The sequence below is a fragment of the Centropristis striata genome, chromosome 5 (assembly GCF_030273125.1).
Source record: "Centropristis striata isolate RG_2023a ecotype Rhode Island chromosome 5, C.striata_1.0, whole genome shotgun sequence".
NCBI classification, from domain to species: Eukaryota; Metazoa; Chordata; class Actinopteri; order Perciformes; family Serranidae; genus Centropristis; species Centropristis striata.
Genome location: NC_081521.1, coordinates 13295268 through 13309213, shown reverse-complemented (window position 1 = coordinate 13309213; position 13946 = coordinate 13295268). Strand labels below are relative to the sequence as shown.

The window sequence follows — 13946 nt, the reverse complement described above, 5'->3', positions numbered from 1 at the left end:
CAAATACATACTTCCTACGGGCACTGCACTAGCGTGACAAATGATTGATCAACTGTCTGTTACTACTGCATATGTAGGAGCAGGACAACCCATACTTTAAAAAAAGGCCAATACTGTAAACGCATGTCTATGTCCTCATTACTATTGGTATGGTCAGCTAGACTGAGGATATTGTCTCATAATAACAGAGACCAGTTTGCCCTGATGATAAGCCAGCCTATCTGCAATTACTAAATACACTTCATAAACCGTTTTTTATTCCTTCTTACTTTTTTCCCCATTCCCCTACTGCCAAGCATGTCATATCCAAACACTTTTTTAAATCACATCACTTCAATCAGCCCACTATCTACCTTTGAAGCTGAAATAACCACCTGAGGCGGACTCCTGAGAGGCAGCATTTTTTTTAATCCAATCACTACTTCAGAGGCTGCATGCTACATCCACAGTGTGACTTTACCTTGACGAGGATCTTGCCCTTGAGTGTTTCTGGCGACGGCAGCCGTCCAGACTCGTCGGCTTTGATGTTGGACAGATCCAGTTTGTCCCCAAGGATCTCAATCAGGTACAGAGCCATCTTCTTTTGCTGAGGAACACTGCAGTGGTTCTCAATGGACAGGATGATTGGGTAGCTGAGAGACAATCACACAACAGATTGGAATTAAAGGGCTGAAATGTCAAGGAGACAGTTTAATTTCTCTGAGAATCTGTATCCGTGTCTCATTGCAGCAAAAATTAGTCATCTTTGAAAAAATACACCCAGCAGGAATAATATCATAGATGAATAACTTGAACAAATGTGAAATAAACATCTTCAAGAAAAAACCCCAATTTACATTTATTGGCTTGGACAATTTAAATTGTAACTCTGCAAGTACATCTATCAAACAAAACAAGATGTCTGTATTATCTTTTTTATTATTATATTAGACATCTGTATTATAAACGTAATACTAAATTTTAACGAACTGGTCAACCTTTTGATGGAGTAATTCTTACAGTCTACAGCATCACTTTTTTCAGCAGGCCAGTAATGGTCATAAAATCTGCTCCATTTATTTACACATTGCAGTTTGTGTTTACACAATGTACAAATAATGAGCTGTAACAAAAAGTAATGTCTAAAGAGCACATTGATTCTATACTAACTTGGACTGTCTGGACTACTGCAACTCCCTCATGGCAGGTCTGCCTGCCAAAGCCATCCGACCTCTGCAACTCATCCAGAATGCAGCTGCTCCATTGGTCTTCAATCTTCCCAAATTTTCACACCCAATACCCCTCCTCCCTCCTCCACTTGTTACTGGTGGCTGCGCGGATACACTTCAAGACTTTAGCGTACTGCGCTGCTAATGGCTAATATCAAACCCTACACCCCTGCTCATTTCTCCGCTCTGCATCAGCCAAACAGCTGGCAACTCCCACCCTGCGTGGGTCAACTTGCCTCAAAACCCAGACGTTTCTCTGTCCTGGCACCCAAATGGTGGAACAAGCTCCCAACCGACATCAGGACCTCAGACAATACCTTGGTTAAGTAATGGTCACCTAAAAAATCTGGAAAAAACGTAAAGCACTCCTGTAGTGATTACAGTTGGCTCTTAAAGTTATGTCCTTACTTGATTCCTGTGGTCTAGTCTAGTACCATCAGGTTGAATGCACTTATTGTAAGTCACTTTGGACAAAAGCACCAGCTAAATGACTGTAATGTAAAAAAAAGGCGCAACTTTTAGTGCTGGATGCTTTGTGAATTACTCTTGTCCCCAACTGGACCGAAGTGTCTAAGATGTGCTTTTAAAATGGACTATTTTCATTATAGTTTCACCACGGCAGACCCAGACCCAAAGGGTAGGTGCAGTTGGATTTTATTTGCACTGTAGCTGTCTTTTCCTCATGAATTTTCACAGCATGATGCTGCCACCACCATGGTGTTCTTGGGGACATAGTGTTTTCCTTGGTGGCCCAAAAACTCAATTTAAGTCTCATCTGACCAGAGCACCTTCCTCCATACATTGTTAAAATGATAGCAGGGCACTCTCTAAAGCTTTTATACCAGGAGATTTAATTGTCAGTATGGTCAAGAAATCGTCTTTTTTCTGACTTGGTCCTTGGTTGCAGAGAAAGCATCAAATGTCCTTTGCAAATGAACACTTCAGTGCTCTAAAATGACACTGTTGTACTCCATATGAAGTGTAGGTGTCACTTGTAAAGAAACCTGAATGTTTTATATCAATAGATGTAAATTTAATAAATGAGCGTGTCTGGATAAACATTTGAATCAATAGTTTCTGTAAGGGTGAAGCATCTGTCCTCTAACATTGAAAACAAGTGTTAAAAGGAGCTCCATTCAACAGCAGACTCCTCATTCAGACATATTGGCTGTAATGACTGTCAGTCTAAATCAGATGGAAGCTTCTTGTCCCAGTTCCAGTCAGTCCTCTGCAGGGCCTGCTTTAAGACAGTGTCCTGGAAAACCGGATTACTCTTTAATGTTTAATATAGCCTTTCACCATGCTCCCTTTTAGCCAATTATCTGAGGAATAAAGTGTCTACAATTATGCTTTTACAACCACACAGCGAACGTGAACATGCACACAAAGCGAGTGTTTTTCCATCATTTCACTTGAGGAGACAGGATCTAAAAATAGAGTTTTTCGCTGCATCCTGCAGACTGTGCATGTCGATGAGATTTTCACCTTCTGATGCGGATTCTGTGAAGGGGAGGAGGGTGTCTGTGTGTATGCTTTCATTTCTCTCCTTCTGTGTTGGTATTTCCCTGTATGTGCACAGCTGGGAGTAGGATTAAATGCTGGTATATCGGGATACATTAGTGACAAGTTCAAAGAAAAACATAAATAAATGAGTCAAGAAGCCGAATTCAAACACCAAATACAGCTCAATAAAACATGAGAGCTCACAGGATGGCTTGATGAGGATGGCAATGAATGTGGAGCATATGCTATGGCTTTCCCATTCACCAGACCTCAACCCAGTTTATTACCTAGGAGAGATATGTAGTGACGTGTTCCAGGCCATTCAAACATATGGACTCAAAAATGGGACAGGGACAGACTTCTATTCATTGTAAATGGGGCATGGTGACGCAGCCTAGGGTCACCTGCTGAAAACATCTCAACTTTATGCAGTTTTCTTCTGATGCAATGAGAGGTAGAACCAGGCAAGAACCAGCCACAGAAGAACAGAGTCTGTTACTGTCAGCTTCACAAGAGGGGTGAGTCTCCTCCAGGACAGATACAGGCTTGCAAAGGCGATCAGGCTGGCTAGTCTGGGCATCGTTGCTTCATTAAAACAGTTCCAACAATGCATGTGTTAAAATTAAATGCTGCAAACAAAGCTTTGCCATGCGTGATGCAGTTGGGAGAACAGAACAACAACTATTCTGTTTCAGCTGAATCATACACTGTTTAAAAGAACTGGATTCAGCATCTAGGCTGTCACCATCTTGTTTTTTTTGGAGCCAGGAGTGACAATATTTGGACGAGATGGTGGAGCTGCGAAGGTTACACAGGTTATCAGCCTGACGAGGCCGGTTACTGTTAGCAGAGCAAAAGCATCAGCTATCATTAGCACTATATGCGTTAACTATGATATTAATTGGGATACTTATTTTGGCTAGCTAATAAACTGTACTGACTGGAAAATCTAATGTGTCTTTTAGTACAACCAAATGCTGAACAAGACATTTTTAGACAACTTCATATATATATATATATATATATATATGAAGTAGCCTCATAGCTGTATCAACATCTGCAACTTAAATTAAGCAAAGTACAATTCAAAAATATGTATTGTCACTAAACATTATTATTATTAATAATAATAATAATAATAATAATAATAATAATAATGATTATTATTATTATTATTATTATGTTTTTTTCTCTCATTAGATTAAGGCTGCAATTAAAAATAAAATAGAGAAAATAAATAAAATAGCATTTGAAAAATTGTGCATCTTAAAAAAAGTGATTAATTAAAAAACAAAACAAAGAAACAGCAGCTTGACTTTCCCTTTTTCTTTAACTGTCTCAACAAATTCTTACAATAAATGAATATAAACACATCTTGACAATTGAACAGTTTCTCTTTCTTCCCCTCTTACATCTCATGCCCCCAAAGTCAAAGGCAGTCTTCTCTCCCTGTCTCCCACTCACTTGTCCATCTGTGTCATCTCCCTGTATCGATAACTTCCCTTTCCACCTGTCACTCATCTCTCATTTCTCTCATGTCTTTAATCAGAGTTGCCCTTTTTCTCTAAACAAATTTGATGACTTAACTTGCATGCAATTGGTCTGTAAGATCCACTAAGCAAATGCCGTAAAGGCTAGAAAAGCTGTGCTGGTTAAAATAAAGCGCCCTGTCGTAATGTACAATCCCTCAATAATTTATTGATTATAGGTCTGGGTCTGCATAGGATGGCATCTGGGTCCCTGTTAGGCTACGGTCAGACTGCAGCCTGAAGTGACCCAAATCCGATTTTTTCGCCCCTATGCGACCTGCATCTGATCTTTTAATGACAGTCTGAACGACACAGATCCGATTTTTTCAAATGCGATCCAGGCCACTTGGATATGTGGTCCTAAAACCGATACATATCTGATCTTTTGACATGCGACTCTAGTCTGAACGGCCAGGTCGCATTCATCCGACCTACACGTACATAGGCTTACTGCTCGCGGCCATGTTTTCCGCTACTTCTGTAAACACTGAGCACGCTCGCTGCGTGTGACGTCGTCGTGTCCTCGAATGCGCATGCAGGACACTTTTGGTACGTTTAAAGTTCACACTGGAGATCACATACAAGTCGCATTTAATTGGAAATGTGAACAACCTTGCAAAAAATCGGATCCCACAAAAAAATCCGAATTGAGCATTAAGCCCTGCTGTCTGAACGTAGTCTTAGTGACCTCTGCTCTACAGGTTGCTGTGAGAGCCCTCCTCCCAGATTGTGTGTGTGTGTGTGTGTGTGTGTGTGTGTGTCTGTTTAACCTACTCGTTCTTGATGAAGGCGTACTTGTTGATGGTCTCAATGACGTCTTTAAACAGGATCTTGGAGGTGAGGGTGTAGCCGTGGTGGACGATGGGCTCCCCGTCCTGACCGTCCCAACAGTCCACTGTGGCCAGGAAAGACAAAGTCAACACACAACTAAGCCAAAAAACTAAATATAACTTAACTACATATCATAATAGATATAACACAAGGAATTTCTTAATTATTCCAAATACATTCTTTACATTTGCTTTATTTTTATTCTTCCTATGTATCATCTTTGAATAAGGTAGACGATACTATGAGTCAAGAGCCTGAAAACTTTAACTGAAAGGTTTGGAAAAAAAACATAAATCACAAATTGAACCATAAATGAATAATAAGTGTCCCTCCAGTTTATATTTGCAACATATTTTTATTCTATATGTTTGCCTTCCTTCACCCACCCAAGAGAGCTAAATGCACAGGACTGAAAATTGTAGTTCAATCAAAAATATAGGCTGCTATAAAAAATTAAATTTTTAACCCTATGTGAAACTGTAAGTGTACAATAAATCGAGTCAAGGAAATTGAATGCTGACCTTCTACACAGCGACAACCAGCCTGCAGCACCCATGCGTACATGTCCACCCTGGACTGTGACATCAGCTGGTCACCCATCAGGTAGGTGTTGTGTGAGGAGGCTATAAAGTAGTTGCACAGTGGCTGGTTCATGTCCTGGTTCACGTTATAATGTTCTGGGTTGAAGATGTCGCCTGCTGGGCTCCGCATGTAGTTGGTAAAACCTGAAAGACAGTTAAACAAATACCTTTTGACATGTTTTTAGTGTAGTGACAAGATGACCACAATGGGCCACAGTAAATGTGTTTTTAATTCATATGGAAAAGCTTTTCAGATGTTTTCCATTTTCTTCTGCTCCAACTTTTAGAAAAATAAATCAATGATTTACTTCAATTATTAAATGCATTCAAACAAACATCAATACACTTTAACTGAAAATATGTTTAAAGTAAATTCTTTTTGATTTTTGAAAATTATAATACTACAGTGCCTTGGAAGAGTATTCACCTCCCCCCCTTGGCATTTTCCATGTTTTGTTGCTTTGGATGAGTCTCTATGAGCTGCCACATCGAGCCACTGGGATTTTTGCCCATTTCTCAAGGCAAAGCTGCGCCAGCTCCTTCATGTTGGATGGTTTCCGCTGGTGAACAGCAATCTTCAAGTCTGACCACTGATTCTCAATTGGATTGAGGTCTGGGCTTTGACTAGGCCATTCCAACACATGTAAATGTTTCCCCTTAAACCACAAGAGTGCTGCTTTAGCAGTATGCTGAGGGTCGTTGTTCTGCTGGAGGGTGAACCTCGGTCCCAGTCTCTAAACACTGGCAGACTGAAACCAGTTTTTCTGAAGAATATCCCTGTTTTTAGCTCCATCCATCTTTCCCTCGATCCTGACCAGTTTCCCAGCCCCTGCTGCTGAAGAACATCCCCACAGCATGATGCTGCCACCACCACGGTGTTCTTGGGGTGATAAGATGTGTTGGGTTTACGCCAGACAGTCTCCCACATGCCTTTTGGCAAAGTCAAAACGTTCTATCCTATTTTTATCTTAAAGTAATGTCGTTTTTCTGGCCACTCTTCCATAAAGCCCAGCGTGTATGGCTTATTGACTTGTTCTTCACGACAACTTTGTCCCTGACTTGTTTGGAGAGCTCCTTGGTCTTCATGGTGCTGTTTGGTTAGTGGTGTTGCAGCCTCTGGGGCCTTTCAGAAAAGATCATGTGACACTAAGATTGCACACAGGTGGACTTTATTTGGCTGATTATGTGACTTCTGAAGGTAATTAATTGCACCAGAACTTTTTAGGGGCTTGTAGAACCTGATAATGTAATACATTTCCGATAATGTAATAAAAATCTGCACTTGAGTCCATTGAAAATGTAATAAAACCTGATAATGTAATAACTTCCCGATAATGTAATAAAGTGCATTTCCCAATAATGTAATATACTTTTTTACCAATAATGTAATAAAGTATAACACCAAGCACCTTTAGATTTCAAGAAGCTGTTGACGTCATTCGTGTTGTCATGGATACCTCGTTTGTGAAAAACGGATGAACGGGTCAAAAGTTAATAAACATTCAACTTTGACCTGTTGGTGGCGCTAGATCTCTTGAGCTAGAGTTGCCTACACAGTATCACCACTTGAACCCAAGTAATGGGTGGTCTGCTGTTAAATTATTACAATATTGGGGAATTATTACATTATCAGGACTTGGGAAATGAAGGCTAACCTGATAATGTAATAACCTCCATTAATGTTGTACATAGCAAAGGGGGTGAATACATAAGCACACTCCAATTTTCAGTGTTTTATTTCTAAAATCTTTTTTTCGGCCAGGTCTTGACTGGGTGTAAATAGCCTAATAGCTGCCATGTGATTATTCTCACCAAGGTGCAAATAGACAGTCTGATAAAATGATGTATAATTGTGTCATACGTTTCTCAGCAGTATAGAAATACTGGCAATTTTCTGGCAGGCCAGCTTTATTCCAGTCAAATTGAGATTCACACTGTGAATGTGGATCCATTTGCTTCAACACAGTTAGTGTTTTTTGAAAAGAAGAACAATTCACTTGGCACTTGCAGTGGAACCCTGAACGTTCTCCAATTGTGAGTCTCTTCAGACAAAAGAATCTGCTTAATTAATCACATGCAATGAGCCAGTTGACACGCTGGACAGATACAGACAGATGGAAGACCCAAAGGCTACAGCAACATCAATGTACAATTCTGAATTTGATATAGACAGCCAAAATGAAAAAAAATACTTCCATTTGAAGGTAAAGTGGACTTACCATCAATTCCCAAAACTCCCTGCTTCTGGTTCTCAGAGCACGGCTCAAATTTGTTGATAATCTCCAGGCAATGGTCCTTGGTCACCTTGGTCATCTACAATTGATGTAAATGCATGTCACACAACAATACTATGTATCTGCTAAAAAACAAACAATAATACATATATTCCATGTAAGATATCCCAGCTCCATCCCAACTGTTTGTCTGGAAGCTGCTCTTTAAGTCTATAAAGTCTTGTGTGTGTCCAGAAGGAGCTGCACAGTCTGATAAATTGTCTAAATTTACGATGTAATGTTACTTGAGTGAGAGTAAGATGGGTCTGAAATCTGAAAATGAAAAAAATCTGAGTTAATCTGACCTTCTGGAGTTCATTCATTAAAAAATATTTTTCATTCTGCCTTACTGGATCAACACTTTGAACCATAAAATAGGATTCTGAGTAGAAAAAACTTGAAATACTATTTTTTTTATTCTTTAAAAACACAATCATGCTCTACGAATAATTTGAAATGTTGTAAATATGAACACAGGTTGTAACTATAGCATATAAGAATATCTAGTTCTATGTTTTTATACTAAATATATTTGACCTTATCTCCAGTTGTACTTGCCCGATCATCATCAAACAAAGTGGCGTGAAGTTTAAAGCCTTTAGGACTTTAGAGGGAAGTTAACGGCAGGGAACCATGCTGCTTCATTTTTACGTCGTGATATCATGAAGAGACGTGCTCTGGTGCTTTCGTGGACTCCAGATGGTTAAAACCAATCAATCAAATCCCATCTGGGGTCGGGGCAGTACCAGGCCTTCACCTGGAACTCTCTCATCCTGTAATGGGGTCGTGTTTAGTGTTTTCACAAACAGTCCATAGGGATCCCATACTGGGGTCCCTAAACAGTTATGGAACTGCGTATATTTGATTAATTTCCCATTTTCAATTTCATTTCAAGATCTAATCAGAAAACAACAAGTGCCATGGGGTTAAGATAAGATGAAGGGGGCAATGCATAGAGTGCATAGAACTTTTTCCCCCTATTCCCCATTATTCATGCCCATTATGTGTGAAGGTGTTCAGTAAACAGCTGGGCCTTTAGTCTCTTCTCAGAGATTGAGAGGAACTCAGCAGATTGGATGCAGTTTAGTAATCTCGATCCACCACCGGGGGACCACAGAGGAGAAGAGTCTAGTGAGTGATTTGGGGCTCCTGCAGTAGTGAAAGAGCCTGGTGCCCTTTATTGGAAGTGCGCCATGAATGGGATTGTGTAGACTTAATGAAGGTAGGCGGGAGCTGTTTTAGTTATCTGTTTTGTAAGCAAGTGTCAAGGTTTTGAATCTAATACAGGCACCAAACGGGGAGCCAGTGGAGGGATATGAGCAGGGGAGTGACATTCTTTTGGGGTGGTTGAAGACCATATTTGAGCATTGAATAAGACAGTATTTACTCATATGAATCAATTGAATAATCTATTAATTCATATTACAGATTTATGACTAGAAAAAGTCACACAGTGCTGAGCTGCATCTCAAATTAATCTTCAGGTTGCAGCTCTCAGATGATGTCTTTGTAGTGTAAATCCATTGAAAATATATGTAACATAAAGAAATGAATGCATGATTGCATGACCTGCCAACAAGGTAGGATATCAGTTTTATGGGAAAGGAAAAACTCATTAGACAAGTCAGCTTAGCATGTTGTAAGCGGATGCTCTGGTTGATACGATAACATTAGAACAGGAATCTGACCTCCCAAGTGTGCTCTTATATCAAAAGTGGAACATAACAGGAAATGACAGACATTGAACCTTAGTTACACAGAAATAAAAACGCACAAACCTGCAAACTAAAAAGAGAAACACAGGGTGTTGCCTCGCTCAGTGTTGTTCTGACTTTTGGATTTGGGTCTGTCACCTCTGACATCTGTATCTGTTTTTGATACTTGCAAAATAAATCCCGCACAAAGGCTGTAATTCGAATCTACCTGGTCGTCAAGTGTTTTTCTTTAAAGACTTTCTACGACATCTTCCACAGCTATGTGGCATCTACTATTAACCTGCTATCTCCCCCTAAACATCCACTGCCTCCACCACCAATTTTCTTTAAAATGGGGATTAACGGGTTAGAACTCTTAAAAGGACACGGTAACACTTAACAATAACCATCATTTATAAATGATAAACAGATTTATTAATGTTTAATCAGCATTGATAAACTGTATATAGATCATTTAGAATGGTCAATACATAATTTATTAATGTTTGACTAACTACATCATTCATAAATGACAAATAGATGGTATATTAATGTAAGTTTATAGTTACTTTACCGTTAAGAAACCAATAAATTATAATTAATAGTTTATCAATAGTTTTAGTTGCACCCATTTTAACACCATATTGAGTATGCTAATGATTTTGAAATGATTCATATAGCTTTAAGAAATTGGTTGAAAACATTTAAAGTTAAATATGTATAGCACTTTGTAAATGGTTAATAATTGGTTTATAAACCATCTATAAACATCACTTAGTTGTTACCAAGTGTTACCAAGGACACTAAAACATACTGGAATCTCTTGAGATAAGCTACACATTTTGGAATTAAAAGAAAGTTGTGGGTTGCTTTTGTGGCAATTCAAAATAAATTATGAAAAATCTGTACATTATCAAGCTAGACGGCTTTTTCAGGTCACTTGTTAGAATTTCATGATTATCCCTATAATGGAAATTCACCACCATCAACTATGAGGTTTTTTATTTATCGCAATCCATGATAAAATCGTATGTCGCCCCATCCCCAAAGACAGCATGTGGCCGTGTGTGTGTGTGTGTGTGTGTGTGTGTGTGTGTGTGTGTGTGTGTGTGTGATGTTAAAACAACATGAGAGAATAGGGCTTTTAATATGTAGGACAGAGTTCCACCAAGGTTATTTCCAATTTAGATTTTTTTTCCCCAACCCAAATCTAAGTACACAGCAGGGTGAGTGTGTAACTGTGTGTTCCATGGAGAACACTACCCATTTCAATATAATCTGGATGAGAGAAAGTAAATCCAGACACTTAGCAAATGTTAGCCCATATCCATTGTCAGCTCGCTGAGCAGCAGAGAGCCCACAGGCTGCTGCCAGCTCTCTCTACACCGACACACTTACACACAGTGCTGGAAAAGACTTTCAGAATTTGAACACATATGAAAGAAAGCATGGCCGTTATATATTATATTGAAACTTATTTAATTATTTAAAGCTATGTGAACCCCTACCTGTTTGATAATAAAAACCTAGTGTATATACTGCAAATAACATTCTATATTAATGGTTTAATGATGCTAACACTAAATATAAAAAATGCTAAAGCCCTGAATGCCCTGTTGCCCTGTTGACACAAGTCAGTGCTGGGTTTGTTCAGAAATAACACATGGTCATATACAGGTACATTTAAAAAATGTTGAATCTCATGAAAAAGTTCAATATTTTTTGTCAATCATTTCAGAAAGTGAAACTCATGCATCATATAGATTCATTACGCGTAGAGTGAAATATTTCAAGCCTGTTTTTCTTGTAATTTCGCCATCTAGCAGGACATTTTAGAGTCTTCATGCTTCCACAAGCTCCCAGGAGATGCTGCTTTCATTCTCCAGCAGGACTTGGCACCTGCCCACACTGGTAAAGGTACCAAAAGCTGCTTCAGTGACCATGGTGTTACTGGGCTGACCTGAAGCCCATAGGAGTCTATGGGCTGTTGTCAAGAGGAAGGAGAGAGACACCAGATGACCTGAAGGCTGCTATTAAAGCAACATGGGCTTCCATTATACCTAAGCAGGCTGATCTCCTCCATGCCACGCCGTATTAACCCATTTAAGCCAGGAAAGCATTACCGCATTTCTACCATTAAAACCGCGAGCTCTGTTGCGTTATTCTACCATTAAAGCCAGGAAAGCGGATACATCGTTTTGTAGTATTTGTAGTTTTTTCCACCTATTTTCGGTCTCTTGGCCAATGAAATGCATCAGAATACATGTGGGAGTGTCGCAATGCAACATGGGACTTTTACAGAACTGAAAAAAAAAGATTATTTAGTAAGCGTTGACACTTCTGTTGAATTTCCAAAAAAACTTCAGGTTTTAGGGGGTCATTTTAAAATCGCATAGGTTTTACAGGCATTTTTTCTGGCCGTTTTAGACCTAAATGGGTTAATGCACTAATTCATGCAAAAGGAGCCCAACCAAGTATTGATGTATAGAAATGAAGATACTTTTCAGAAGCCTGACATTTGTGTTTTAAATATCTTTTTCTTTATTGATCTTATGCAATATTCTAATTTTCCGAGACACTGAGTTTTGTGTTTTCATTATCTGAAAGCCATAATCATCAAAATTACAAGAAATACAGGCTTGAAATATTTCACTCTAAATGTAATGAATCTGTGTAATATATGAATTTTACTTTCTGAAATAATTAACAAAAAATATTGAACTTTGTCACAATATTCTAATTTTTTGAGATGTACCTGTATTAGATATTAACCAATATGGAAAAATGAAAGTGAAGTAAAATGACCAATCTAGTCATGTATTAGTTGTGTGTCTGGTCCAACTAACTCAATTATGTTCTCTTCACTTCTGAAGCCACACCTGCTGCCTTGGGAACATACTTTGGTTTGGACTGCATGTGAACAGATAATGGCTATTTTTTTCCCATTAACATATTTTAGTCTGTCAGTTCCAGAGACACATGATTAACAGCAACACTCTGACAGACACTTGAATACACAACCTGTGTTTCACATCATCTCGTTTGTGTTTCGATGCACAATGAAACTGTCTGTAGTTAATGATACCGGCTGAGACAACTCTGCTGCTGTATCTTGGCATCATTTCAAACAACTCACTTCATAAAACTGCTTCCACCACTCGACAATAACAGGAGGAGGAAAGCCATCTTATTCACAGCACTAGAACTAAACACTGAGTATAATAGCAGAAAAAAAATATATTCCACCTGAGTGGAACGGACAAAATCCAACTATCCAAAGAGAGCCTCCTGCTTTTAAAGTGACTCTGTTACATGTTAGCCTCCCAGTGTGCCAATTAGATGAAAGAGTCTTTAAAGAAAATGCTCATTTTCTATATTTTCTTTTTCAGACGGTGGTATCATTAGTGGAGATATGTACTTCATCCAAAAACCCTTTACAATGTTTACAATGTAAGTGGTGAGATTGTCCTGGAGGTAATATCTCTGTAGGGCTCTCACCGTCTCCATTTCCCTACATTAAGCACCACTTACTCAATAAGCTCCTGACTGCCACCCTCTCAGAAGCTAAAAACAAGCAGCCTTATGGGTATTTGGTCAACAACACTTTGAAAGAGCAGAAATGACACAGACTTCTGAAAAATCTGAAGCAGCCAATGAGAGGCTTTTACATTTAATTGGTTCGGGATTTAAAAAGCATCTTTTTAAGGCCTCAAGCACGAAATGCTGATACACCCCTCAGGGTTGGTTCACTTTTTCAGTGGGCAAATTCAAGCATTCAAGGTTAATTTTCAAGCTTTTCCAGTATCTTACACCTGTTGTAAATTGCATGTTTTAAAAGAGGGAGATTTCACTTAAACATACCAACAGCGATGGTGTTACACTTTTAAGAGGAATGGACTTCATTTCAGAAAGGCTACTCATTATTTTTACATTGAACATGTGATTATCTATGGTCTATAGATGGATATAGTCAGATTGCAAGATAAATATAGTAAGAATTCCAAGCATTTACAAGCACTTTATCCAAAAAACCCTCGAAAATACAACATTTAAATTCAAGCATTTTCAAGGATTTCAAGCCCCGTACGAACCCTGACCACTGCTATACTAGTCAATTTGGATGGTAGCAACAGAAATATCCATGCTTGCTAGGACCTACTGTTAGCAATGTAGCTTAACTACAAAGACTGAAAATACACCTACCAACAGCTGCCAAATTGAGTAGCATGTTGTATTGGTCTGTTAAATCTGAACAGAACTAGAATAATCAGGGCTCGGAAATACTTGGGTTTTACTTTGCATCACTGGTGCTCCAAACTTCAAAAAG

The 13946-nt window shown here is 38.8% G+C and overlaps 1 protein-coding gene across 1 annotated transcript in view; it reads right to left on the bottom strand.

Annotated features, from left to right (window-relative positions):
- LOC131971011 (1-phosphatidylinositol 4,5-bisphosphate phosphodiesterase eta-2-like) overlaps nt 1-13946 on the bottom strand; it is a 78854-nt gene that overhangs the window by 31664 nt on the left and 33244 nt on the right. The window contains 4 exon segments of the mRNA XM_059332275.1: nt 461-632; nt 5015-5135; nt 5593-5796; nt 7872-7965. Of these exon segments, the coding sequence (XP_059188258.1) occupies nt 461-632; nt 5015-5135; nt 5593-5796; nt 7872-7965 (591 nt within the window).